At 48.0% G+C, this 27,150-nt stretch overlaps 1 protein-coding gene across 1 annotated transcript in view; it reads right to left on the reverse strand.

Moving 5' to 3' along the window:
- Positions 1–1,389: 1,389 nt before the first annotated feature.
- Positions 1,390–27,150, reverse strand: part of LOC126537890 (probable cytochrome P450 49a1) — a 39,581-nt gene continuing 13,820 nt past the window's right edge. The window contains exons 3-9 of the mRNA XM_050184992.3: positions 21,225–21,415; positions 19,727–19,928; positions 19,188–19,347; positions 4,861–5,030; positions 4,013–4,091; positions 3,447–3,653; positions 1,390–2,417 (exon numbers count right to left, since the gene is read on the reverse strand). Coding sequence (XP_050040949.1) covers positions 2,310–2,417; positions 3,447–3,653; positions 4,013–4,091; positions 4,861–5,030; positions 19,188–19,347; positions 19,727–19,928; positions 21,225–21,415 — 1,117 coding nt within the window. The 3' untranslated portion in view covers positions 1,390–2,309. The remainder of the gene's footprint in view (positions 2,418–3,446; positions 3,654–4,012; positions 4,092–4,860; positions 5,031–19,187; positions 19,348–19,726; positions 19,929–21,224; positions 21,416–27,150) is intronic.

Genomic DNA, 27,150 nt, shown 5'->3' on the forward strand with positions numbered 1-27,150 from the left:
CCGTGAGCGGGCCGCGATTCAGTTGCCTTGGGTTCTTTGTTTTGCTCGGTGGTCATGGGTGCATTTCCGGACTAGCTAATGCGCTTTCCACCATGTCAGTAGTTAAGCTGACCCTACGAATGATGCAGGCTGGTGACATACATAATCCAACCACTCTTCCAGTGCGACCTTTCAAGACGTAAGAGCTCGCATTACCTTGCGATAGCCATCGCACAGATATGCCGCGAGGTGTATGAGCAACAAATGAAAATCATACAAAAGCTTGTAACCCTGCATCGTGCATCGAGCAGCGATGTCTCGGCAAATATTTTTGTCCGTAAGCCAAGGGGCGTAGGTTCCAGGTATGTATGGCTTCAGCCTAGCCTTTTTTTTAAATTATAAGTCTGATTGTATGCGTTCCAGGGCACCACCAAAGCAGAATCTGACGCTTCCAGTGCATTCAAACACTTGGGGCATGAAAGGGAAAAATTGAGCTCTACCCGTCTTGTAGCCGCGAAGCTATTAAGGAAACCCCGTCAGGAAAGCAAGCTTCTGCAGTAGAAAAAAAATTCATAGTCTAACTATGCATCCTCGCCTTTACAGGGCGATCACTCCAACGTCTAAGTTAATCAAGAGGTTCGCAGATTGCAACTACATGTACCTTGGTCAACGTTTGTTGATCTCCAAGCCCAGGTTACGGATCGTGTAAGGGCCACTGGAGCCCGCTACTTTCGAAGGAATACTTCATGCTCACGTTTAAGGTTACATGGGAGTAAAGCACACGGGCCAATGTAGGTGCGGATGTACCGCCGGAATTTAGATTTCAGTGCTTGGTACAGGGAGCGCTGATCAAACTGAATGGAAACAGATGTCTCAGATGAGGCAGACAATCGAGCCAGTTGATCTACTATGTGGTTAAAACCATTCCAACCACGTCTTTGTACCCACTGGCACCTTAATAGTTAGATGTGACGACTTGTGAAGCTTGCGAATTCCTTGACAAATTGTTTTTTTTTTAATATTTAGCCAGGACATTAATTCAGGAGCCAGCGGAACTGTCTTGGAGGTCGTTTAGTCATATTCTGGGCTTAAACTTTCTTGAAAATTCGCATCGATCGAATCTATACAACATTGCATAAAGTCACAGACAACGAAAAGCGCCCACGAAGTCAGTTTTGAATAGCGCAAGTTAACAGAAATGTATACGGCGCATGCTCAACATGCCAACCTACCACGCGATGTAACACCTTTGCCTTTGCGTTTAAGCCAATAAGTCTTTGCGCCAAATCATCTGAGGAGATGGTTAGTCTCCACCGATACAGAGATGCTGCTTTGAGCATCTAACCAGATAATGCAAAAAAAAAAAAAGAAAATGTTACGTTCCCAGCACACCAGTCAAGAATACGAATCTCTTGAAAACGCGTTTATTGGCCTGAGCTGTCTTTCCGTCTGAGAAGCATAAAAGTGGTAGGGGCGTAGCCGGAGATAGAGGGGGGGAGGGGGAGCTGGCCGGGCTTCAGCTTCTCCCCCAGAAATTTTTTCGACCGGAGCTCTGTTTTCGTTTATTCCTGGCATGTCGCCTATGAACAAGGGCACATATCCATTGAACGCCCCCCCCCCCCCCCCCCCTAAACATGTATAGGATGGTACACATCTTCAGGCAGATCAAGGGCGTTCTCAACGTAATAGCTGTATTATTATGCACCAAGCATGGGAAACTTAACAGGGAATAATAGAACCTCAGCCTCTGCCTTCTCCTCCCCCAGGAAAAAATTCTGGCTACGCGCCTGAAAAGTGTATGGTGACGCTTTCAACTTTATGCCTCTGAATTCCGTAACCGCTATGCAGACAATGCCACATAATGACGTAGTTCATGATTCGAAGTGTCGAATTGGGGGAGCGAGTCTTTCCGCGCTTCCACTGCCTCTCCAACGCTCTTTAAGGGCTCGAAAGCTTAACGTGGGGCGGGCAACTAACGCACCCCCTGAACGCAACTTCGCCCATCCACCCTGCGGAGTTGCAGCTAGCAGACGCAGCACGGAAATTAAGGCGCATAGGCCAATACGACAGTTGGTGCAATACTGGTACGGGGGCCAGCTCCGAACCTATTTGCAATACAGGGATAACCAGCGGTTATTTTCGCTGCGCAGCTACGGATGTCACGTTAATTTTCTCGGTGCTGTTGATTTGTGCACGACAGACAGCTCAAGTTTTCAGCGTCTGCCACAGACCGAACATGCGCCAACGTGATGGCACCGTGTGCTGCCGTAATTCACAAGGTAACGGCTATCCCTTTCAGACAACTAGTTCGAGTCTCGGAGAGCCGGCGGTCAGAGCTTCTTGAAGCGGAAGTCCGTAGGGTCCTTCGGGATGTTGATGAGTTGGCCATGATACTCGAGGTTCTCTCTCGGGTATTCAATGCTGTACTTGAGCAAAATCTGCACGATAGAGAAAGCATGAGCGGAAGTGCACAGTTAACGTTCGGAAACTTTTGCGTCGCTCTGGACATAGACATAGAACACGCGTGTGTGTGCGTCATCTCTTTCTGCTCCTGCCGTAAGCGCTGCTAGAATGTCGAATTACTCAAATTCTGCCAGCGCAAATCCACACATTGGTTGACAGTTCTAAAAGCAGGTGAAGGACCATATTAAAGTAATGTAGCAACAGGAGCGCAGTCTGCTAAAAAATTATGTTGATTCTCATGAAATAGGTGCGAATTCTCGGTAACCGTTCTTTTAATGTGATCGCGCACTGTTCGTGGTCCAATATCAGCTCAAGAGCCCACCCGTTTGCGTAAAATGTCGCAGCATTATTTTGATTTATATGTCACTGAGTGCTGGATGGTTCAAATACGTATCTGTGTTCCCAGAAAGTCTAAATTATCCCGAGTACACTGTAGCGAAAACGTCTTAGGACTGCTCGCATATATCATTGCTTCGGTTCGAATCTACCTTTATGTTTTACGTGTGTCCCTGAGGTTCTGCTGCATAGGATTGTAACAATTACTTTACTCCAAACCTCAATGAACATACTCCAAGTTGCTGAACCATTACAATTAAAAGATGTCAGCGCAGTTTGAACGCTATAAGCTTTTGTCGGGTGAACCTCAGCGGCGTTTGCTTTGGCTCGAAAAGGCGTTGAATACTTGGCAGGTGTTCTGACTGCGCTTACAATGGAAGTACATCAGCGCAGGGTGAATCCCAGCCGTGTTTAAGTAAATGGATAACATCGCGGGATGGGGGGGGGGGGGGGGGGTCCGGAATCTTAAACTTTGTTTTCAGGTCCAATGTGAATACGTTAATTATCAGCGTTCTAGATTTCGGGATTTACGATTGCACATGCGCAAACACTACAAGATGCGCAGAATTCGCGGACGAACGCATGTGCTTGTTATCCCGCGCTTTCTAAGCACTATGGTGAAGAGCACGTCTAAACAGAGTGGAAAATCGCGGGCACCAATACCGCACCTTAGCGATGAGCGTGCAGATTTGCAGTTCCGCTATCCTCCTGCCGAGGCACATGCGGGGACCAAAGCTGAAGGGCAGAGAAGCGTATCCGTCGTGGGGCAAAATTTCTTGGTCTGTTTTCAGCCAACGCTCTGGGAGGTACAGCTCCGGACATGAGAAGTTCTCTTCAGCACGGCCAGCCACAAATGCGTCCACGAATATAGGCACCTAATGATGGAAAAATAAGACAAACTGTGGGGCTTCGTGCCCCCAAACAACAGAGGCGTTGTGGGAAAAACCATAGAGCGGGTATTCACGTAAGCTTCTTTAACGTAAACCCAGAGCACGGTACACGAGAGCCTTTAAATTATGTCCTCTGTGGAAAAGACCAAGTGTAATATCTGAAGCATTAATGTCTACATACTTTAAATTGAAGCGAGCTCATACTTACACCCTAGTGAAGCCACCAATAACTTTAGCGAATGTTTACGCAGCTTGCCTGATAACATTTGCTATTTATCGTGCTGACCTTTCCTTGCCAAGTTTGGTTACTCAGCCCCCAAACCTTATCTGATAGTGAAACTAACCCCGGCGGGAACAACGTAGCCTGACATGACGACGTCGTGGTCCAGTTTCCTGTAGATTCCCGGCAGGCTTGGGATCAACCTGGGAATAGCGACCGTACAAGACAAGTTGCATTATAATACAAAAACACGGAGACAAATGATGGCACACGTGTAAGCTTTATTTCCTTGTGTTTCGGCGTCCTAGGCTGTAATTTTTTTTTATTCTTTCCATCACATGACCTTCCAAATCGACGCTAGTTGATGCCTGTATATTTCGCAGAACTAACTCAACTTTCGTGATAACCGGTTTTTAGTGTTTCAATTTATTTGTGCATTATTGGCGGTGCGCGTCTGTATATATCCACTTAAAATGCTGTACCTTATATTTTGTCTCTGAATTGTCAGCTATGCGTCCTTACCTTAAGTCCTTTCTGTCCTTACCTTAAGTTATGAATTATTCCTTAGGGATAATCGACATACCGGCCTTTATTTAAACTCTATGTGTACGCAGAATGCCTGATTTCATTTCGTGCATGCCAATCCACAAAATTAAAGCTAAGTTTATTAAAGTGCTAATTTTCTCGCGGTTGTATTATATTTTCATTGTTACAGGATCCATGGCTACTCCAAGTGCCGAATTGGTGTATTTTCACCAATTTCACCATTAAGATATTTCACCACTAAGGCAGAGATATATGTCCGCTCTTGTACATGAGCTTATGCATAATGCATATGTAGATGTGTGTGAACACATGCACTAAGAAAAAGGTCAGTTTGATGCATTTGTACTTCCTGCTATAATGTATTTGTGCAGTTTTGGACCAGAAATAAAGCTTTCTGCACACAGGTATCCGAATCTCACCACTCACCGCATGCTTTCTTTCAGGCAGGCCTTTATAAACGACATCTTCTCCAGCTGACGTGGTTCAACAGAATTCGACTTGTCACCGAGCACGGCTAGCGCTTCTTCACGTGCATTCGATTGAGCCCGTGGATTCTTCGCGAGTTGAAACAGAAGGAACGTCGCTGCCGCTGATGTCTACAAGGGTGATTATATGAAGCAAGCATTTACAATGTAGTTCTCAGCAATGTGTTGAGCAGCATATTCCTTGGCAAGCTTCACAAATCTGGCCAAGCGGTTCTGTGACCTTAGCAGGTCACATATTTACACGCCTCTGTTGAGACACCGGCTTTTTCCAAGAACGCAGTAGCCTCGAAGAAGAATTAAGCGCTAGACAGCTAGGACAGCACGCAACCTTTTGCATGAATTTCGCCAATAAAAAGTACATGCCGCCTTCATTTACGAATGCGTGGGGGCTATAACGTAAAACTATTCCAAACATTTCTATTACAATTGTGCAATCAGCCCTCCGTGATTGGTCAAAATCTTTTAAAATACTCCCACTTCGCCCGTCTGTCATGCGACGTCACAAAAACCGCGATAGCTCCCAATCTGAGATGACGTGTACACGCTGATTATGCATGATTCGACCGAACAAAAGAAAAATAATTATTTCTGATTCGACGCCTTTTCGCCATGAACCTCTGTTATTGGTGAAAAGGTTTCAGGCGGCACCCACCTCACCTGTCTCTCAGTCGACGTCACAATACCGCAAGAACTCATTGCGTCAAAGTGACGCGTACGCGTTAAAAAAACATTAATATGCCCCCCCCCCCCCCCCCAAAAAAAAAAAAGACTATTTTTCTCTGAATAGCTGCAGGCTGCCCCGCTCCGAGAGGAATAAAAGATGGCCGCCGCCGACCGCTCAGGCACTGGCTATTCCCACGTGCCGTAGAGCATGGGTTTATTTGCGTATAACGAAACTTTTCGCGTGGCCGTATAACGTTATCGAGCCCTTTCGGCATGTATACGACATCGCTCTGCCAACTCTTCTTTGCTCACGATCCGTTTCCGTTGCATTTTTAACCTTCTGTTGCACGCCGCCGCGATTTTAAACAAACCACGGTAAGCTAAATCAGGGAAAGCGGACCAATCGCAGACGCTGTCACCTCCCTGTTCATCCGATTATCTATCTTCAGCGCGCTGGCTCCGCCCATCGAAACCCTCTCTACTTTAGCGTGCTCGTCGCCTCTTGTCAGCCAATTAGATAAGAAAGACAGCTCAATGCAGGCAGTGTCATTGCTTTTTAAAGCAAAAAACGTGACCTCCTATAAACGAGGAGAGCGTTTGATTGGGCTGTTCAGGCAACGCGGCGGGTCACCGCCCGAAGCTTGCATAGGCATTTACGCAAAGTTGACGTCAGGAGATTGGAATAAAAACATACAGCAAGCAACAAAATCCCAATAAAGAAATGCGTCAGGCAGGGAGATACGATCTCTCCAATGCTATTCACAGCGTGTTTACAGGAGGTATTCAGCGACCTGGATTGGGAAGAATTGGGGATAAAAGTTAATGGAGAATACCTTAGTAACTTGCGATTCGCTGATGATATTGCCTTGCTTAGTAACTCAGGGGACCAATTGCAATGCATGCTCACTGACCTGGAGAGGCAAAGCAGAAGAGTGGGTCTAAAAATTATTCTGCAGAAAACTAAAGTAATGTTTAACAGTCTCGGAAGAGAACAGCAATTTACAATAGGCAGCGAGACACTGGAAGTCGTAAGGAAATACACCTACTTAGGGCAGGTAGTGTCGGCGGATCCGGATCATGAGACGGAAATAATCAGAAGAATAAGAATGGGCTGGGGTGCGTTTGGCAGGCATTCTCAGATCATGAACAGCAGGTTGCCATTATCCCTCAAGAGAAAAGTATATAATAGCTGTGTCTTACCAGTACTCAGCTACGGGGCAGAAAGAAACCTGGAGGCTTACGAAAAGAGTTCTACTCAAATTGAGGACGACGCAACGAGCTATGGAAAGAAGAATGATAGGTGTAACGTTAAGGGATAAGAAAAGAGCAGATTGGGTGAGGGAACAAACGCGAGTTAATGACATCTTAGTTGAAATCAAGAAAAAGAAATGGGCATGGGCAGGACATGTAATGAGGAGGGAAGATAACCGATGGTCATTAAGGGTTACGGACTGGATCCCAAGGCAAGGGAAGCGTAGCAGGGGGCGGCAGAAAGTTAGGTGGGCGGATGAGATTAAGAAGTGTACAGGGACGGCATGGCCACAGTTAGTACATGACCGGGGTTGTTGGAGAAGTATGGGAGAGGCCTTTGCCCTGCAGTGGGCGTAACCAGGCTGATGATGATGATGAACTTGCACTGCAGCTGGCCGTTCTTAACAGCACATCCATTGCCGGAAAATATCGACTGTCTAGCGCAGATAACCGATGGGCAGGAAGAGAACGGCTGGTGGCCAGGGGGTGATGTCTTGGCTCGCAGTAGGAAGGAAGGAAGGAAATCAACTTTATTCAGGTCCTGCAGGCCACGAGAGCTTTGGGCTCTCATGGAGTGGGCGTCTCCCACGACGGAACCGGGAGGTTGAGTTTCCTGGCGGCGTCGTGGACCTGCTGGACGGCCCAGAGTTGGGGAGCGAGTTCTTCGCTCCGGATTGCCTCTTCAAACTTGCGCTTGTCCTGTTCGCAGTTTACGTGAGCTTGCGAGCACGGCCAGAGTAAATGATAAACGTTAAGGGATGTATTGCAATTGGTGCAATAAGACTTGTCGTAGAGCTCAGGCATGTAATGGTGTAATCTGTTTTGAGTGGGGTATGTGTCTGTTTGTAGCATTCTGAGTGTAACCGCTTGAGCTCGAGTGAGCATGCGGTGTGGCGTGCTATATTGTCTGCGTTGTAGGTAGTAGTGTTTAGTGATTTCATTGTATGTAGTGGGCGCGTCCTTATTCTCCGAGTGGTCGGGTGAAGCCGCGCGGTCTGTAAGCGCGCGCGCAGCCTCGTGTGCCGCCTGGTTAAGGTTGGGGACGTCGCCGAGCTTTGGTCCTAAGTGTGCCGGGAACCAGTATATGAAGTGTTTCTTAATCTCTTTCTTTGAAACAATTTTGAGAGCCTGTGCGCAGACCGTGCCCTTCTGGAAAGCTCTGATAGCGGCTATGGAGTCGCTGTAGATATGGCAAAGATTGTCGTCGGTGAGCGCAACAGCGATTGCAACCTGTTCGGCCTGTTCAGGCTTCCTTGCAATTACCGTGGCTGCATATCTTGTGGATCCGCGGCCATCCACAACCGCCACTGCGAAAGCTTTGTTTCCCGTGTATGCCGCCGCGTCCACAAAAGCTGAGCGTTCACGGTTCGCCAAGGCTTGGTCAAGAAGGAATTGTCCTCTCGCTTGTCGTCTGCCCCTGTTGTTTTCGGGGTGTACGTTTCTGGGTATAGGGCGGACCGTGATCCTGGCGCGTATGTCCCGTGGGAGGTCCGCAAAGTCTTTTTCTATGTGTCCTTGTGCAAAGCCTAGCTTCTCTAGGATCGTGCGCCCCGGAGGCGTCGTCGAAAGCCTAGCAAGCTGGGCGCGCTGCTGGGCTTCGGCAATTTCTTCCAGGGTGTTGTGCATGCCCAGGTGCCCCAGCTTCTCGTTGCTGGTGCTGGTTGGAATGCCGAGGGCTTGCTTGGTGACCTTTCTGATTTGGGCATTCAGTCTGTCACTTTCGGATCGTGTCCAATTGAGCATTGCCGCAACGTATGCGAAGTGACAGGTGACGAACGCGTGTATGAGTTTGATGAGATTATGTTCCTTGAGGCCCCTGTGTCTATTGGCAATTCTTCTGATGAGCCCAATAGCGTTGTTGGTTTTGGTGATGAGCTTCTGAACCGTAGAGGCATTGACGTCTTTAGTCTCTACGATCATACCCAGGACTCTGATTTTGTCGACACACGGTATGGCGTGTCCCGAAGTGGTTCGTACGATAATTTCTTGATTATAGTCGAAGTCTGACGAGTATGGCCTGCGGCCTTTCTGCGTGGGTCTGCGTACGAGCAGCTCCGACTTGGTAGGCGAGCATCTGAGTCCTGTGGGAATTAGAAATTCTTCTATGGCGTTCACTGCTTCTTGCAAGATGTCCTGCACCATGCCCGGGGTTCCTTTGGACACCCACATGGTGATGTCATCTGCGTATATGGTATGCTCGAGCCCGTGGATCTGCCCTAGTTTCTCAGCAAGTCCCGCCATGGCAAGGTTGAAAAGCATAGGGGAGATGACCGAGCCTTGGGGGGTGCCCCTGCTCCCCAGCGAGAGTGTCTCCGTGGAGAGGTCGGCAAATCGGAGCGTAGCCGTCCTGTTATCCAAGAATGACTTGACGTACGAGTGGAACCTAGCTCCGAGGTTGAGTTCGGAAATGGTGTCCACAATGTATTGGTGAGAGAGGTTATCGAACCCTTTCTCTAGATCCAACCCAAGAATGGCCTTGGCATTTCTGATGGGGTCATCAATGATTTGGTGCTTGATTAAAATCATGGTGTCTTGAGTTGATAGACCGGGTCTAAATCCGATGAGGGTGTGTGGTAACAGTCCCTTGGTTTCGAGGAATCTGGAGATTCTGTTTTGAATGGCGTGTTCCGCCGCCTTACCCACGCACGATGTCAGTGATATGGGTCTGAGGTTCTCGACGCCCGAGGGCTTGTTGGGCTTTGGAATGAGAACCGTGGTGGCGTTCTTCCATTCCGGTGGGACCCTGCCGGAAGCCCAGACCTGATTGATTTGATCCGCTAGGAACTGGACGGAGTCTTCGTCCAAGTTACGAAGGGCCTTGTTACTAATACCGTCCGGACCTGGGGCCGATGTGCCATTCAAGTTTTGAAGGACGGTCCTGATTTCTTCCAGGGTGAAGGGTTCATCGAGGTCGGGGTTGTCCGCTACCGTGTACGGGGAACCGGATGCCTCGGCCTCGTTTTCCTCGCTGCTCGAGAGTGGCACGTATCTTTCGGCAAGTCTTGCCATAAATTCCTGCTCGTTGGAGTTTTTGAGTTCACGTTTCGCTATCTTGTCAGCCGCCTTGGTCTGGGAGCTCCTGGTTTGACCTTTGTTAAGAAGGTGTTTGAGTAGGTTCCAAGTTTTTCCATATGTCATGCTGCCATCGGCCCTTGCACATACTTCGTCCCATTGTTGGTTGGAGAGTACCACACAGTGGTGCTCAATGTCCTTGTTCAGTCGTGCAATCTTTTTCCTAAGTCTTCTATTGAGTCGCTGGGTACGCCATCCCTGCAGTATGGATCTTTTCGCTTCCAGCGTGTGAGCGAGCTTAGCGTCCATCCCGATTGTCTGGACATCTGTTTCTATTTCCTTGGTCGCGTTGCGGGCGTCCTCCTTTAGTTCTTGCGTCCACTGTTCTAGTGTAGCGGGCTTGTCGGTACGTTCCTTTCTTATCTGTCTAAACGCATCCCAATCCGTGTATCTCCACTTTCGTAGTGGTTTCAAGGCGATTGCTATTGACGTTTCCACAATGTAATGGTCGCTGCCGAGGTCTTCGCCGGTATTATGCCAGGTGGCCCCCTCGGTGTTGAGAACGAACGTGAGGTCTGGGGTGGTGTCCCTCGAGACCGAGTTGCCCATCCTGGTAGGGTAGAGCGCGGACGTGATAAGGTTGAGGCCCATCTCTTCCGCATCGGTGGCCAGATTTCTGCCTTTGGCGCTGGTGATGCCGTAGCCCCATTCTACGTTTGGGGCGTTGAAATCTCCGGCAATAATCAGTGGGTTGTCCCCGGCTTTGTCCCTGGCCTTCTTCAACAGTCTTCTGAAACTTTGCGTTCTGTGGATCGGGCTGCTGTACATGTTCAGTGCTAGTATGCTCTTAGCCTTCTTGCCTTTGGGAAAGACTTCGATGAACAAGTGCTCGCATTTGCTGTCCGGATTACTTCTGTCAATTTCGGCCCACGCAAGCCTGTTACTGACAAACGTCGCTACGCCGCTGCAGGCTTTTGTTGGTGGAACGGCAATTGTTTCATATCCCGGAAGTGTGGGTGTGTCGGTGTTGGTCTCTTGAATGAGTATGATGTCCGGCTTGTCTGTAGTGTGTCTGATGTGCTGTTGCAAGACCGATTTTTTGTTTCGGAACCCGCGACAATTCCATTGCCAGATTATAAGCTTGCCTTGATTGTTCGTTTGCGCCTAATGACTTTCGGCTGGTTCTCGCTTATTTGCCTTCTCCATTTTTGCTTTCTCTATGGTTGCGGACTTTACCGCCATTTTGGTTGTGACGATATCGCTTGTTGCAGTGTTCCTTCTGACCATGGGGGAGGCAGGGGAGTTGACCGGTGCCGTGGAGTGAGTGAAGACGGTCCTCTCGAGGCCCTCGATCCTGGCACCGAAGCCCTTCTCCATCACTTCTACCCTGCTCGTTAGGCCATCGACCGCCTCTACTAGTCTGTCGTGCCCCTTCTTTAGTGACTCGACATCGAATTGTAGTTGACCTAGGGTACTAAGGATCTTGTCCAATTTACCGTCTATGTCCTTGGCAGGCGTGTCGCATTCCGTGGTCTTGGCCTTGCGTTTCTTGGTAACTGGTATGCCCGCGGGTGGGCTTTCACTAGTCGTTTCTGATTCCGCTACGCTGGAGGGATTCGGACTGGGTGAAGTGTCCATGTGCATGTCCTGTGTATGTGCAGTTGGTGAGCTAATTTGCGTTTTAAGCAATCTATTCTCGTTAGCCAGTTCTGTCATTGTGCGTCTGAGTTGAGCGTTTTCGTGCTCGAGTGCTTTGATTCTCTCTAAGATGTCTTTGTGTACAGTATTCTCTGGCCGCGCTTGCAAGCTCACCTGAGATTGGTCCCTCAGTGGCCCGGAGTTAGTGGGCAGCGTCCCTGCCGTTGCCGAGGCCTGGCATCCCGTTGTCGCCTTGACTCGCTGGGCCCAGCTGTTAGCTCCGGCCGCGGGTGCGAAGCGCACGCCCGAGGTGGAGCGGCCCCGGCTCCCGGGTGCGCGGGAGCGGCTCCTGCGACCTCTGCTGGCCGATCGGGATCCCGAGCTCCCTCTGGATCTGGAGCGTCCTCTGGGCTCGCGCTGTCCGTCTGGATGCTGCGCCGCACCTGCGCCGTTCTGCCTTAAGAGACTCGTCGCTTTTTCTCGAAGTTTCTTGGACGCAATGGCTGCCTGCTTGTTCTGGATTCTTCGTTTGCGTACTACGTACGGGACCTGGTATCTGCTCTTGCATTCCTTGTTGGCCGTGGGGTGTTTCTCGCCGCACAGCGCGCAAGAGACTTCTTCACAAGCGTGATCTTCTCCGGGGTCTGGAAGGCCGCAATCCCTGCAAGTCTGCTTCTCCAGTGTGGGGCATACGTCTGCTCGGTGCCCTAGTTTGCCGCAAGCCTGACATATGGCGATCTGCTTCCTGTAGAGCGAGCACTCTACCCATGCACATCCGTACATCACGTGGTTGGGAACTTTGTGCCCTTCGAAGACTACGATCACCGTCCCGGTTTCCTTAATGCGCTTCGCCGCCAGTACGAGTGGGTTTCTCGGGTTGACGATGGACCTGGTTATCGTTTCTTGCGTGTGGTGGAGCGGAATGTTGCGAATGACTCCCTTGCACCTGTCGTCCGGTGCAGTCTGGTAGGAGAAGGCCTCGTACGTCTGCCCGGCGATGGTGACGCTCTGAATTTTCAAATATCCGTTGACGTTTTCGGGTAGCGGGGAACTCACGACCATGATGTTCTGTTTGAGGTTGGGGCAAATCGTGTCCCCGTCGCACTGCATCGGTTCGAGTCCGGCTGCTTCTTGAATGGCCTGCACAATCCCCACGTGTCCGGTTTTGGCGATGTTCAGTCCGCCGCGGATGCGAATTACTACTTTGGTCTCGTTTTGCGGGAGTAAGGGCATTCTACTTGCCTTGATGATTTCTTTACGGGCCGACATGGGCTTGGTTGCTTTCGCTCTGGCGCCGGAGGCTGCCACGTTGGCAGCCATGTTGAGGTTAGACTTAGGCTTGGTCGCTCTTCGTGGGGCGATGTCGCACCACCCGTTCCTGACGGAAACCTCCGAGGGGTCGATTTCTCGGCCGATCACTTCGTAATTCATTGTAGTGCCGTTGGCAAGACTTGGGTAGATGTCTTTGTGCAATGATGTCACCGCCCCAAAACATCCAACAAGAACAGGCAACTGCAAAATGAACCCCACAACATGGCTCTGCGCCCAGATGACGTACATTGGCTCTCACTTTAGACCCGCTAGGCTTCAAAGAAAACATAAGTGCAGAAACAAAAATGCTGCATTTCGTTATGCCAATTTCTGAAATAATTTCGTGTCGACAAATTCAGCAATCATGGAGGCAATTCTGCTAAATGAGAAGGGATCTTCTTGGCTTAACAATATTAACACGAGTAACCCTAAAATTTAGGCGGGACCCTCAAACGCAGGATTCCAATTAGTCTGCTCAAACCATCCGCATTGCTATGCAACTTTCCCTTCTTATATCTAACGGAGAAGTTGTACTCTTGGCGAGTGAGACTCCATCGGAGCAAGCGGCCATTTTTGTGTGACATTTGATTGAGCCACGTCAGAGGACAGTGGTCGGTCTCGAAGATGAACTTCGCTCCGTACAAGTAACACGACAACTTCTGGGCGGCCCAAACTTAACAAGCGCATTCTTTCTCTGAAGCGCCGCAGGCTTCCTCTCTTACATTTAGTTTACGGCTGGCATAGAGGATAGGATGCTCCTCGTTATCGTCGTCGACCTCACTAAGGACCACGCCCATACCTCTGTCGCTTGCGTCGCATTGAACTATGAATTCTTTTGTGTAGTCTGGCGCGCTAAGCACAGGACGAGAAACCAATAGCGTTTTCAAACTTTGGAAAGTGTTCTCTTTGTCCTTATCCCACTGTACGCTACTCGGTGCTCCCTTTCGGAGGGCGTCCGTTAATGGACTTGCCATTTGCGAGTAATTCGGAATGTACCGTTGATAGTACCCCACAAGTCCCAAAAATGAACGAAGGTCTGTTTTCGTGCGCGGCTGAGAAAATTGTCCAATCGTAGCTATTTTCAGCTCGGCCGGCCGTCTCGTGCCTTGGCCGACAACATGGCCCAGATAAGTAACATGTGAACAACCAAATATACACTTTTCCGCTTTCATTGTTAAGCCAGCTTCCCTCAACAGTGGGAACACCTGTTTGAGGTGCAATACGTGTTGTTCCCAGCTGTCCGAGAAAATTGCTACATCATCCAGGTATGGCAAGGCGAACTCCTGCAAGTCTTTTAGGACAGTATCCATTAACTTAGAGAAGCTAAACGGCGCGTTCTTCAGCCCGAAGCTCAGTGCGAGAGGGCGAAAAGTGCCTACAGGTGAGATGAATGCGGCATAGCGGCTGGTACTTTGTGAAAGGGGAACTTGCCAGTACCCCCGCACGAGATCTATAGTTGAAATGTATTTAGCAGCGCTAACTCTTTCAATTCGTTCCTCAATGTTGGGTATCGGGTACAGCTGATCCCTAGTGATGGCATTTAACTTCCTGTAGTCAACACACGGACGAGGGTCCTTGTTAGGGGTTTCTACCAGTATTAACGGTGACGTGTAGTCACTGTCCGCGGGCTCAATAACTCCCAACTCTAGCGTGCGCTGCATCTCTGCCTCCATAATCTCTCCGTCTTGTAGACACCCTGTAAGTCTTTGATCTTAAGGGTTCGGTTGATGACAGCTCTATTTAATGCGTTATTAGTTCGGTTCTACCTGGCCGATCACTGAACCTGTCGATATATTCCCCTAACACCCCTTTTAGCTCATCTAGCTGCTCGGGTCTTAGAGCGTGCGAGCTCACCGAGTGTTCTACTACTTCTTCTAGGCCGATTTCAGAGTTGGAGGTCGCCCTATAATCCTTAAACGTGGTACTAGTGCCATCCTGCTCTTTGAGGGTATAGTTAACGACTCCGCTCCGCTCTACATACGGCTTCATCAAATTGCAGTGATATATCCTCACCTCCTTCCTGCGATCAGGCATTTTCAGAGCATAGTTAGTATTTGAAAGTTTGTGCAACACTTTAACGGGCCCATCCCAGTGAAGTTCAAGCTTGTTCTTTCTTGAAGGTTTGAGGATCATTACCTGTCTCCGGCGTTAAACGTACGAAGCCTCGCATTGTTGTCGTAATAGAATTTGGCGTTCTTTTGAGCTACTCCCATGTTCTTTTCGACAAGTTCTTGGGTTGCGCTTAGCGTTCCAGCAAATTTAGCACGTATTCAACCACTGTTGGACTCTCCCTTCTTTCCTCCCACATCTCTCTTAACATTCTCAGTGGAGAACGCAGTGTCCTCCCATACACTAGTTCCGCTGGCGAGAACCCTGTCGCTTCATGTGGAATCGTTCGCAAAGCAAACAAAGTTGCCGGCAGACAGTTCTCCCAGTCCTCCTTGTGCTCGTAACAGAGCGCACGCAAAACTCACTTGAGCACTGAATGCCACCTCTCTACACTGTTTGACTGAGGGTGATAGACAGAACTTTGTATTAACTTTACCCCGCACTTTTGCAAGAATGTGGAAGTCAGTACGCTCGTGAATACTGACCCTTGATCCGCCTGAATTTCGGCTGGAAACTCAACTCGTGCACTGTCAAAGGCGCGTCTACTACTTCGGTGGAGCTGAGCTCTTTTAGAGGGATTGCTTCTGGAAACTTTGTAGCCGGACACAGCATGGTAAACAAGTACCTGTAGCCCGATTTTGTTTTCGGAAGAGGCCCTACCATGTCTATTACAAGTCGTCTGAAAGGCTCTGTTATTAAGGAGCGCTACCTTCAGTGGAGCTTTCCATGTCTCTCCTGATTTACCAGAGCGCTGGCAGGCGTCGCATGATCTTACAAAGTTTTCTACGTCTATGAAACAGCCAGGCCAGTAGTATTCCATAAGCAATGTTTCCTTTGATTTGTTTATGCCTAGGTGGCCGGACCACCCATTTCCATGACAGAGACTCAAAAGGTCCTCCCTATACTTAGTAGGTACGACTAACTGCCATATGTTCTACATCTTCCTTCTATCGTCATCGTCACCCATCATGCACCTCTTTCTTCCCTCTTTCTTTCCCTCTTTCCTTTCCCCCAATGCCGAGTAGCTGGCTAGAGGAATATACCTCAGGCCGACCTCTCAGCATTTCGTATCATTAAACTTCTCTCTCTCTCTCTAACTGATCTAAAATCCTACCCTTTCGATCTCTGTAGTGCCGATACAACAATCCTCCTCTCTCATGTATCGTCACGTTGCGCCTAGCAATGCCTTCTTTAGCTGTGTGATGTAATTTAGCTAAGCTCTCATCATTCTTTTGCTCGGCTGCCAGTGACTCTCTATCCACACGTAAGAGCTGATCAAAGTTCTTTGAGGCCGGTGATTATAACGACCCTGTCTCGCTTGCGATTGCGTCAGCTTGCTCGTCCTGCAGGCTTGAACTTTGACACTCTAGTGCTACGCTCTCATTGAGCTGGTCAGCTGGCAGGCTCTCCTCCACTGATTTGTTGTCCCTCGGGCTTAGCACGGATTCAGGTATTGAAGTTATGCCTTTTTCTGCTTCCGCTGGAGCAGCTTGTGCATTTTCAGCCGAAAGCGACGCGATTTTACGAGCTTGGCCGCGGGTCAATGCTTTTACTATGCCCTCTCCCAGTTTAAGCCACTTTTCACGCAGTAAGTGAGTAGAACGATTCGAAAAGATGTAAGGGTACTGCAGTGACAAAAATTTGGAAACTGCAGCCTCGGTCACTAGCCCCCCGAATGGTCCACTGATTTTGACTTTGGCCATGGGCAGACACACGCTGTGTTCTTCTACAACCTGTTTGATCTATGCTACTTCTCCGGTCAAGTCATCTACCGTCACGTAAGACGAATGGACAATGTCCATCGTGGCGGCACTGTCTCTTAGCACTCGGCATGGTTAGCCATTAACTTGCAGGTCGTGAAGATAGCGGCTTAAAAGTTCCATATTCTCGTCTTTTTCCTCTACGTAGAAAAAAACTACGCAAGGCTTCCCGCAGTTTACAGCTATATGTCCCAGTTTGTGGCATTTATAACAGCGGATCGGCCTAAAGGATTCGAATTTTCTGTTCTGTTCTTTTTGTGCCATTTCCCCGTTAAGTTTCTCCTCGCTCTTTTCTGCGGGCTTTTCCTCCACGTCTACAGGCTCCGATCGTCTAGTCTGCGAACCCTTTTTGAACGGAACTGGTTTCCGCGGTCCATTTCGACCGTCCCAATTTCCGTACTCGGCGCTCAACTTTCTACGGGTTGCGTACTCTTCGGCTAATTCAGCCGCCCTTTCCACAGTGTTCACATTCCCTCTGTCTTGCACCCGCAGTTTCACAGCTTGGGGGATGGTTTTGTAAAACTGCTCTAGACACATGCATTCAATGATCATGTCTCTGTTGTCGTACGCTTCCGCGCTTTTCAGCCACTCGACTAGGTTGGCCTTTAAGCCGTATGCAAACTCCGGATACTCCTCGCTATCTTTCTTGCCTGTGCTTCTAAACCATTGCCGAAAAGCTTCGGCGGAAAGGCCGTATTTCTTCAGAAGACTGGCCTTGACCTTCGCATAATCATATGAATCTTCCGCACTGAGTCTGGCGATTACCTCTGCAGCCTCACACGGCAACATAGACAGCAACCGCTGTGGCCATGTACTCGGACCGAAGTTCAGCTTCTCACAAGTCCTTTCAAAATAGCTTAGGAACAAGCCTATGTCGGTCCCGACCTCAAATGGCTTTAATAACCTGTCCATGCGGTATGATTCTGCCTTACTTGAACGTCCCAGAGCCCCTTCACTTCCTTGGGACAACTCCAAACGTTTGCTTTCAAGTTCAAGTTGCATTTTTCTTAACTCGCCATCTTTATCGCGTTCCTCTCTCTCTTGTTCTTTTCTCTCTCGTTCACTCTTTTTCAGAAGTTCAAACCCCATTTCAATTTCTTCCTCACTGGCCTGTTCGGAAATTAGGTGCAATAATTCCGATTTTAGCATTTCCTTGCGTACATCTAGGCCCAGTTCCTCACCAACAATCAACAACTCGTCTGTCAGCAGTGTCCTTAACTCCATGACTGCTGCTTTACTGCCTTGGTCCTGCTTGCTAAACCTACCTAGGAAAACACAACCTAGCTAACAATCAACAATCAAGCTTCCCTACAGTTCTAAACAGAACAACTACAAAATGAAGCCTAGATAGTCAAAGCAAGAACCAAGCACTCACCGCAGATAGAGCACCACGTCGCAAAGTCCATCTCACCGCTGTCAGCCAGCTGTTAGGATCACGGGCTCAATTTCATCGCTCGTAACCCGTTGTCAAAGTTGGAGTCCGGCATGAATTAGAAGGTAGCTGGCCCATGCCGTCGTCCAACTTATCCACGCTGAGGACGTTGATGAAGGCAAGGACTGCTTCTCATCGAGAACGAGGAATACGGGTTTATTTACAGTATTTACATGCAGATCATCAGTCTAGCATGACTGCGAGAGAAAGTACGCCAGTCTAACACGACTGCTTCAGAGAGTATCTCAGTCTAACATGACTGCGTAAGAAAGTGTCTCAGTCCAACATGACTGCTTAAGTGTATCGAGCATCCGCACAACAGCTGTTTCCCCCGATTCCAAGGTGGCGGAAACGTTCGTCCAGTCATCGTAAACACGCCACCTCTCCGCGGGACGGTTTACACACACACACGCACACACACAGACAGGTTCTCGGTCCGAAACCGACATCACACGAATTTCGTAGAACTCGGAGCGGACGCTCGCAGTGCGCCCGGGTAGCCATTGTCTTGCGTCTTTGTCGGCGCGTGGGAAGAGGTCTCCGACGACGTTCCCGCGGCAGCTCCCTCACTCATAGCAGATCAGATCCGCGTTAGTGGGTTCGGTAACAATAGTTGGCCCGCCGAATTCATTCAGTCACAACGGCGACGAGGCTAGAGCGTAACGGTGGCGGTTTCAGCACAAAGCCTACTTCGTCAAACGCATCTTAGCTGAAGCAACGGAGAGTGGAGGACGCGCGTATTATTCCCGTCACAAAGTCGACTTAGTCGCGCCGTGGCTAGAGGTTGGCGGCGGCCTTCCAAGATGAGGTTGCCACCGCTGGCGTAAATGGCTGGCAAACTTGCACTGCAGCTGGCCGTTCTTAACAACATGCATTATTTGTAGGAAAAACATTAGCATCGCCGAAATACCGTTGTTGAGTATGCGGCCGTGGTGCGTAAATGAAAGACATTGGCGATAACAAAAATAACTACAGACACTTTTAACACGAACTTCAACTATAGCGCCTTGAAACAAAAACAACGAAATGGCGGCAGCAAGTCACCTTAAGGCATAGTGCCGAACGGGTGGCTAAATGTTTCCAAAAACTCACCGTGTCCACTCCTGCGAGGTTGAAGTCACTGGTAAACGTTAAGATTTCTCCAAATGTTAGCTTTTTTTCTCTAAGCATGTGTTCCAGAATAGTTGGTTCATGCTCGGACTCTCCAGCAGTCATCCGCTGAGCTGCGGCTTCAATGTGTCGGAATATTCGCCTAAAAATGAGCACAATAATAAACAGGCAGCTGAGATTTGTCTAACGTGCCGTCCTATTGTCTGGACTTGATAGCTGCGATATTGACAGCAATCAGTTTATTACATAATATGTCATTTTCGCACCTGAATGCGCATTGAGTACGAAACGATAGGACTAAATAACGCATAAAAAAGTCAAGTGCTACTGTCTGTCTTTTGTTGGGAAATCCAATAACTGTGCTTACAATACAACTGTTTTTTGAATATCTATACTATACGATTTGTAATTTATTTCAGTTGATTTCTCTTTGTAAACTGATTTGACAGGCTGCTTCTCACTCCTGTTTTCTCACGTATTATTTTCAACGCAAAATAACAGAAAATCTGAAGCGCGCTTACACAGTGAAGTCATCCATGGCTTTCTCAAAACGTCGCCAGGTCGGCGTGCGTATATAACGAAAGTATGGAAACCGGTATCCGAACTTTTGCATGCAGGCAAACGTTGTCCTCATGTCGTCCAATATGGCGGGGCCGTCAAGAGTCGGGTCAAGCGGATGCCGCAGAGAGCCAAGCCGGGCGTCAACGGAGGCCAACGCGACGCCTGCGTGGTAACAAAGGTGCGCAAACCTAAAACCAGTGAATGGTTCATTCTTGGATGTTTTCTTCATACCCATATCGTCCACTCACAACATCTAATTGTCAGAAGGCATGCTAGGAAATGATCAGCCAGGCTGGCATAACCCTAATGCAAGCACGGACTTCGCGAGTGCATAATCTTAGCATATTGCATAGCTTTCACTCACTTCACGCTGCCCGTTCGAGTTCTGGCGAGGGTGTCTTTAAGCAAGCTCAGTTCGCAATGTTTTGCATTCCAAGTGTTTGCGTGCGCATACCATGGAAATTCCACTGGTCTCACTGAGGGGGCACTCCAGAGCCTCATGCATCAAATGGCAGCGTGTGTAGGTCGCTTTCAATTTTCCCTCAGCTTGCTTCCTCAAAAACTTCCTCAAAAACATCTATTAAGTGCACCTTGTAGGATTGCGGCTCCGTCTATTGGCCGTCGCGGTGGATGATATAAGGCAACCCATACGCCATGGCTGCCGCCAATACTAAGCGGCTCACCTATAAATTTAGCTGATGAGCTTACCTAAGAACGTACTTGTCACAAATATTGAACGATCTGGGCTTCCATGTGATAAGGCCCGTGTACAGCCAAGACCTCCTAGACAGCTTTTGGTTAAGCCTTTTATTATACTCATGGATGACAAATTTAGTACAGGGGACTTCGTATGTTTTTCTTTACTGCCTGCCAGACGTACCTTTCATGCACTTTGTGCCCGCTTGTCTAATACATAGGCAGACTTCACATCTTGTGAAGCTGATAAGCACAAATGGCCTTAATACCCGATAGATAATTCACGAAACGAATGTCTGCTTCCATTATTCTGAACAATGGACACTTATAGCCTATTGTACTGCGGTGCATCCAGTACAATAACCAGATAAATTTCTGGCTCGTGCACGGACAGAAAGCCTTCGTTCATTTGCGTAATTTTGCATAACACGACTTGTGTCTGTTGAAAATAAAATCTTTTCAGTGCTTTGAAGTAGAACACCTCTGTCCAAATTTGGTGAGACTAGAATTGATGCTTTTACCTAGGGCGAGGTTGGTCAATCCAACTTGTTCACGGTGCTGCTCTTATATCAGAGCTTGTCCACTGCTAAATATCACCACCCGAACTCGCAGGAGTGAGGGACGTTCAGAATTGGCAACGACCGCTGTAGATCCAGCTGCATGTTTTTCATAATCCTATAGAACTTTTCTCATTGAACAAAATTTATAACCTGGAACCATTTATCGCTGTGAACACATCTGCCCACCTTCGGTAGGACTTACTTTCCAGAGCCCATCGCTGCAGGAATGAGAAGCAGTCTTCCACTGTGCCGTTCTCATCCATGAGTTGATCGAGCAGGTCCAAAGCCTCTTCCGCGATTTTGTTCATGCTAGGCAAGTAGGCCATTGTTGTTCGTACACGCAGTGTGTGCTGTTGCGTGCTCATCCGAACTTTAAGCCAGTCTTTTCCCTGACTGCATAAGAAACAAAAAGAAAGTATAGCCATAGAGGTAAGAAGATAAATGAATGCCATTGATGTGAAACATTACAGAATGCTGTGTTTCAGGCGTAGGATATTGCTTTCTTGTGCCCTGACTTTGTCAATTTACCAAGTCACAAATGTGACGTCAGCTCTATCTCGGCTATAGGGCAAACTCCCTGTGCGCGGCACACTGTCCTGTGAAATGCACGCGAGCTTAACCTTGTTTATATGAGGACGTGTGGACAGCACTCTGCTTTCCACGCAAACCAACACAACAAAGATAGCACAATACGTTATCAATGAAAGTACTTGATCATGTCGCTTACCGTGGCAGTCTTAGAACTATCGTGTATGCGTAACGCTGAGCAACGATATGGAGCTCGAGAGGAAAGCATTCACAAGTATTTACACTGGGGAAGAGCATGCCGCCATCCACATGCTTCATTTTAGAGTTCTGCGTTGAATTTCAGCGGATGTTCGTAACTGCGTGTAAATGTTACGGTGCAGGCTGGCATAGCCTGAAAACAGAGGTACTAGCATTGCCTTCGGTACTACGCATACATAGCAAAAGACATTGCAGCCAGATTCACTGCTGTTTTCAGTAGTTTGCTACAGTTTCCACTGCTCTCAGTTGATGCCATCGAAGTCTATAAACGCATAAGGGCCTCATGTTTCCGTTTTAATAATCTCTAGCACGCTATGTGTAGCAGCGGGTCTGAAAACACACTCTCATGTGGCCAACCTCTCCGCGTTTCCTCTCACAGAACCTTCTCTCTCTCTCTTTCTCTGTTTGTGCCTGTCACTCCTTCTCTACCACGCACTGCACTCCGCGGCTTCTACTGCACTCAAACGCCGGAGGATATTGGACGTCAACCATTTGCGCTTGTTCGAGTGCAGTGTGCTCATTTGGCAGAGGGCGCACTCTTTCAGCGGCTAAGCAGCTGAATTCGTATTGCGCGTTTCTCCTACAATATTCCTGCGCGCACCTACTGCGTCGCGCAAACTTCTTCATGGCGCCTCGGCACGCCGGCGCTTCCGTTCGGCCTCCTGCCTCAGACGACGCGCAGCGACATCGAAACTTGCGCGCGACAGCAGAGTAAGCTGATGCGAATAAACAATTCACGTGAGTCAGTGGGTCCTTCCTTGAAACAGCATACCAGGATAACCAACAAAAGCTTCTGCCGCGGGAGCTGTAGCTCTTTATCACGCACAATAAATAATTAAACTCGCTTCTTCTGGATCAGACTCAACTCCGAAGATGATGATATACCACAGAGCTCTAGGACTCCTCTTGATATAATTTGAAGGGTCCACTGATTTAAAAAAAAGACACTATTGCATCACAAATGCAACACAGGCGAAAAAATAAAGCAGTAATTGAAAATACAACCTAATAAAAAGAACTGGCAATAAATAATTGAGTAAATAATGAGAACCGAAGCTTATAGCAACATTAAGTTAGGAAGAAGCAACAAAAACAAACAGGAAGATATAAATCAGAAATTGAATGCAACAAAAATTGTACTGAAATCTCAAAAAAAAATATTACGGAAAAATAGTAATGTCCCTTTATGCGTGGGACCAACTACATCGCAAATTCACAATGTTTGAACTTTCAGGTCTCCCACCTGACATTACAGGTAAGCCTCGAGAAATGAACTGCATTGCCTCACAGGAAGAAATAGAGCTTCCGAGCCGATCGAGTAAATGCGTGGTGGTGTTTTGCTCCGCACTGACTGATGTTCAGGAACCTCACTTGGGTTACCGATAGACATATGATAGTTCCGCACATACTATCTCGGTCACCAGGTATCCTTGCGATATAATCGCCCTGCTTATGCCCATTATTCTGCGACAAATAGGCGCCACCCTGGGAGAGCTGTTAATGTATAACTCCAAATTATGTTATACAACTCACAAACCTAGGTGGCGGATGTGGAAGATCCTTTACTTGTACTTGTATTTGTACAAGTAAGTGCAAGTGCAAAACAACCCCCTTTCTTCTCGTTCATCATATAACGAGGGCCTCGAATCCGGCAACATTTATGCCTTCGGGTAGCACGTGTGGGTTTATTGACCGGCTGCCTTCACCCAAAGAGATCACGTTCTCGTGACGCCTGCGGCAGAAAGGATGTTCCACATCCGCCGCCAAGGTTTGTGAGTGGCAGCGCTGGCTAACACTCCCAAGGTTAGTTGCAGTAGTAACACATAAATACCCAATAAACTGGATGAGGAAACGGCGCCGCGGTAGCTCAATTGGTTAGAGCGTCGCAGGCATAATGCGAAGACGTGGGATCTTTCCCCACCTGCATCAAGTTGTTTTTTCATCCGCTTTCGTTGTCATTAATTTATCATTTCTTCAATTCACTTAGCAAGTACAAGTAATTTCCTCTATGTTGTCCTTCATTGTTCGTTGGCTTCTCATGATATGATAGCCATCGGATATTACTCAGAAAGGCAAATTCGACAGGCGTCGCATATCCCTGAACATAGGATTTGACCCTCTACTAATGAAAAGCGACAGTTGCAGTCCTGGCAGCGCTTTTCATTCATAATGATATAAAAATGGCTCGAAAAGCCGCGTCAGATGCCTTGTCGAATCTGTCAACGAGATCCCTAGTCGGTACGCAGAACAGAGTTTGCCGTTGTCTTAACCAGTGCCAAAATGCACGGGAGTCGCGGGCTTCGCACTTCGGTGCAGCATTATTGAGTAGCTGCTCTGCGCTTGTATTTCTTGGTCTCTGTGCAAGGACGCAGCGTTCTCGGGTATTTCCGTCTGACCTCCACTGTGTTGGCAGAAAAGCGCATTTCCGTCCTTACCCCGTTGTATTTAAGGAAATTATTGCACCAGCAGCTTTCTTCGGCAAAAAAACAGCTTGCGTTTGCTTTCTGTCTCATGCTCATGCTTTCTGTCTCATGTGCTCTCCCTAACAAGCTAGGAGAGCACCGCTGTCACGGTAGGAAGATGAGAATTCTGAAAGCTACTAACAATCTCTCAGTGCACAAAAAAGAGGTCTATTCTTTATAGAATGCCAACATCTTGCCATAACTTTTGAAAACATGTTCTTGCGCGAACTCTCGTCTGCTGCTTTTAATTATTACTTACGCTAAAATAGGCTTGGATATCTTACCGGTCTTTCCGAAATTTTCTCAAGTAAACCAGCTCTTCCCATGGTTAAATTAACGCCTTCAAAATTTCCTCAAAGCTTACATCTCTACACACAGAAGCATACTAAGGCTAAAGAAAAAAATTGTAGGAAAACAACTGTACGCTCGCATGTGTCGTTATCTCACGCTATTTTACGGCCTAATTAGCTTGCGCGTATGCAACGAGTGAAATGACATGTGGTCATGTATTTCACGCTGCTGCACTTTGCCTTGGTTGCAGTCATTTGTTTATGTAAAACAGACGCTAAAGTTTATTTTAAAGTATCTACTTCTAATATTTGCTCATGTTTATCGTATACCCACGCTCAACGTAGCATCCGTTCATCGTCATCTGTTTATCTTATGCTCAGTGCCAGATCAAGGCCTCGGTCAGTGATATCGGATTACATCTGTCTTTCTTCCATCTGACACCATCGTATGCATGCAAATTTCCTCATTTCGCCACACTACATGTGCCGTCCTTGACGACGCTTCCCTTTCCTTGTTCATCGCTGACTCTAATGGAGCATCGGTTATCGGCCCTGTGCATTATGCTGTGTAGACAATTCGTTTTCACAGCGAAAGCTGTATATGACTAAACTTCCGTAGTTTTTTCAGCGTCCGGCAACGGAAACGGACTTAGCTATCTCTAAAGAAACCCATGCTTATGGGTTTCAGTGTTTGAGTGTGATCACGTACGGGTGCAGTGTGGCGGCGCAGATGTCAAAATACGGAACAGATTAGAACGCTCGCCGTCAAGAATTGCGTGACGTCAAAGTTATCGCGGTACAAAAGCAGGAGAGGTATCGGCGCCAAATACAGCTGCGTTATCGATGGGGCGGACACTTATAGTTCGTACAACCGAAGAACAACATGTGTACAAGAAGAGCCGGAGGGAACAGCAACGAGAACGTAAACGAGGCAGGTGCGAAACGACCACCGACGAAGAACGTTCCCGCGATGCTCAACGAACGAATGACAACCACTCCACTTTATGAAGATGGAATGGCAGCGAAAGCCCTTTCGTTTGAGAGCTTTGACTGTTGTCAGCTTTCGCTGCCATTCGGTACTCACAAAGTGGAGTGGTCTTCATTTCTTTTATTGCTTTTAATCTCAGCTGGAACATCGGCGCCTTCCGTTTCTTATCTCGTCCACATTGCTAGCTTCCTTTTCTGGATCTTTAAGGCACTAAAGTGAAGTGAAATACATTAAAGAAGTCAACTTTCATCGCCTTCTGAATGTATTTTGTGGCAGTTTTTTAATTTGACACAGGTACAATGACAATAACTGCTGTATACCCCTATCACACGGGCACCCGCGAACTCCATTTAACTTCCTTCGTCCTTACATCAGTTGGTCTGCCTTGCGCCAAGAAAGTTAAATGGAGATTTCGGCAAAGGGAGTTCGGCAATGACCATTACGGCTGGATGGAGTACTCTCGTTCCCAGATAGCTACAGCTGCGAAGAAAACCGCGCTCATAAAATCGTCGTAACTGGCTCACTTACAAATTTTAGCAGTATTATTATTGCCTTCGTTTACACGCCGCATAATGGGAATTTTTAATTCGTTTTTAAGGACATAGTGCCTGTACTCTCGACACCAATGCTTCGCCGTAGCGCATGGGGAAATGTCGTTCCGCCATTTCGTTCGTTCGTACGCTTCGTCACTCATCTGGAAGCAATTGAGCTCACCACGAACAAACCACGCACGCACGATTACACAAGCACAGAATCATAACTCGAAGCGCACGGGTCAGACAACGTGACCCACGATTCCCACGCAAGAAAGCAAGTGCGCAGTGTGGCCAGCATCGCTTTCAACTTCGCTATGCTTGGAAAACAAGTATTGCGGTAATATAAAGCAAACTTTCTCACTGGTATTTTATTAGATTAAATAGTGCGTTAAGAAAAGCTACGTTTAATGGCTGCTGTATATGGTGTACAGTTGCACGCGACAGGGAGCGCCGCAGCGCCGTTTCTGTCCCGCGCGGCACCCGTCGAAAGCTCGCATTATGCCGTATAGCATGGCCGCAACTCCAGCGTCGTAAGTCTTCATTAGGGAGTTTCATGTCAACGGAGTTCGCTGGTGCCCTTGTTACTGGAGTATTAGACATGATGAAATCTCACTTATTCGATCTGACAAACTAAAGCTCGACTCATGTGGAGCGCAACTGTGAATACCGCGACAAGTCGGCACACACCATAGGTGGCGGGCCAGTTCCATCGCTTCTTGGTGATGTCTTGAAAAGTGTATTTGGTCATAGTTTCTGGTCGCAATGATGGTGGACCAGTTGTGGAGGGAGGTTTGGATGCAGCGCTTGCCCAGGCACGTTTCTTCTCAGGCACATGAGCGTAGCTCGACTTGAATGCCCCTTATTTAAACTAGGTTACCTGGTAGGTCCGGACCTCCGCGGAATTATCCTAGTCGACATTTAAGGCGTTAGCATTCCTTGGGTACTACACGTGCTTTCCGGGGGCTATGTATGTACGTATGTATGTATGTATGTATGTATGTATGTATGTATGTATGTATGTACGTATGTACGTATGTACGTACGTATGTATGTATGTATGTATGTA

This window comes from Dermacentor andersoni, chromosome 4 (genome assembly GCF_023375885.2).
Source record: "Dermacentor andersoni chromosome 4, qqDerAnde1_hic_scaffold, whole genome shotgun sequence".
In the NCBI taxonomy this organism is placed as follows: domain Eukaryota; kingdom Metazoa; phylum Arthropoda; class Arachnida; order Ixodida; family Ixodidae; genus Dermacentor; species Dermacentor andersoni.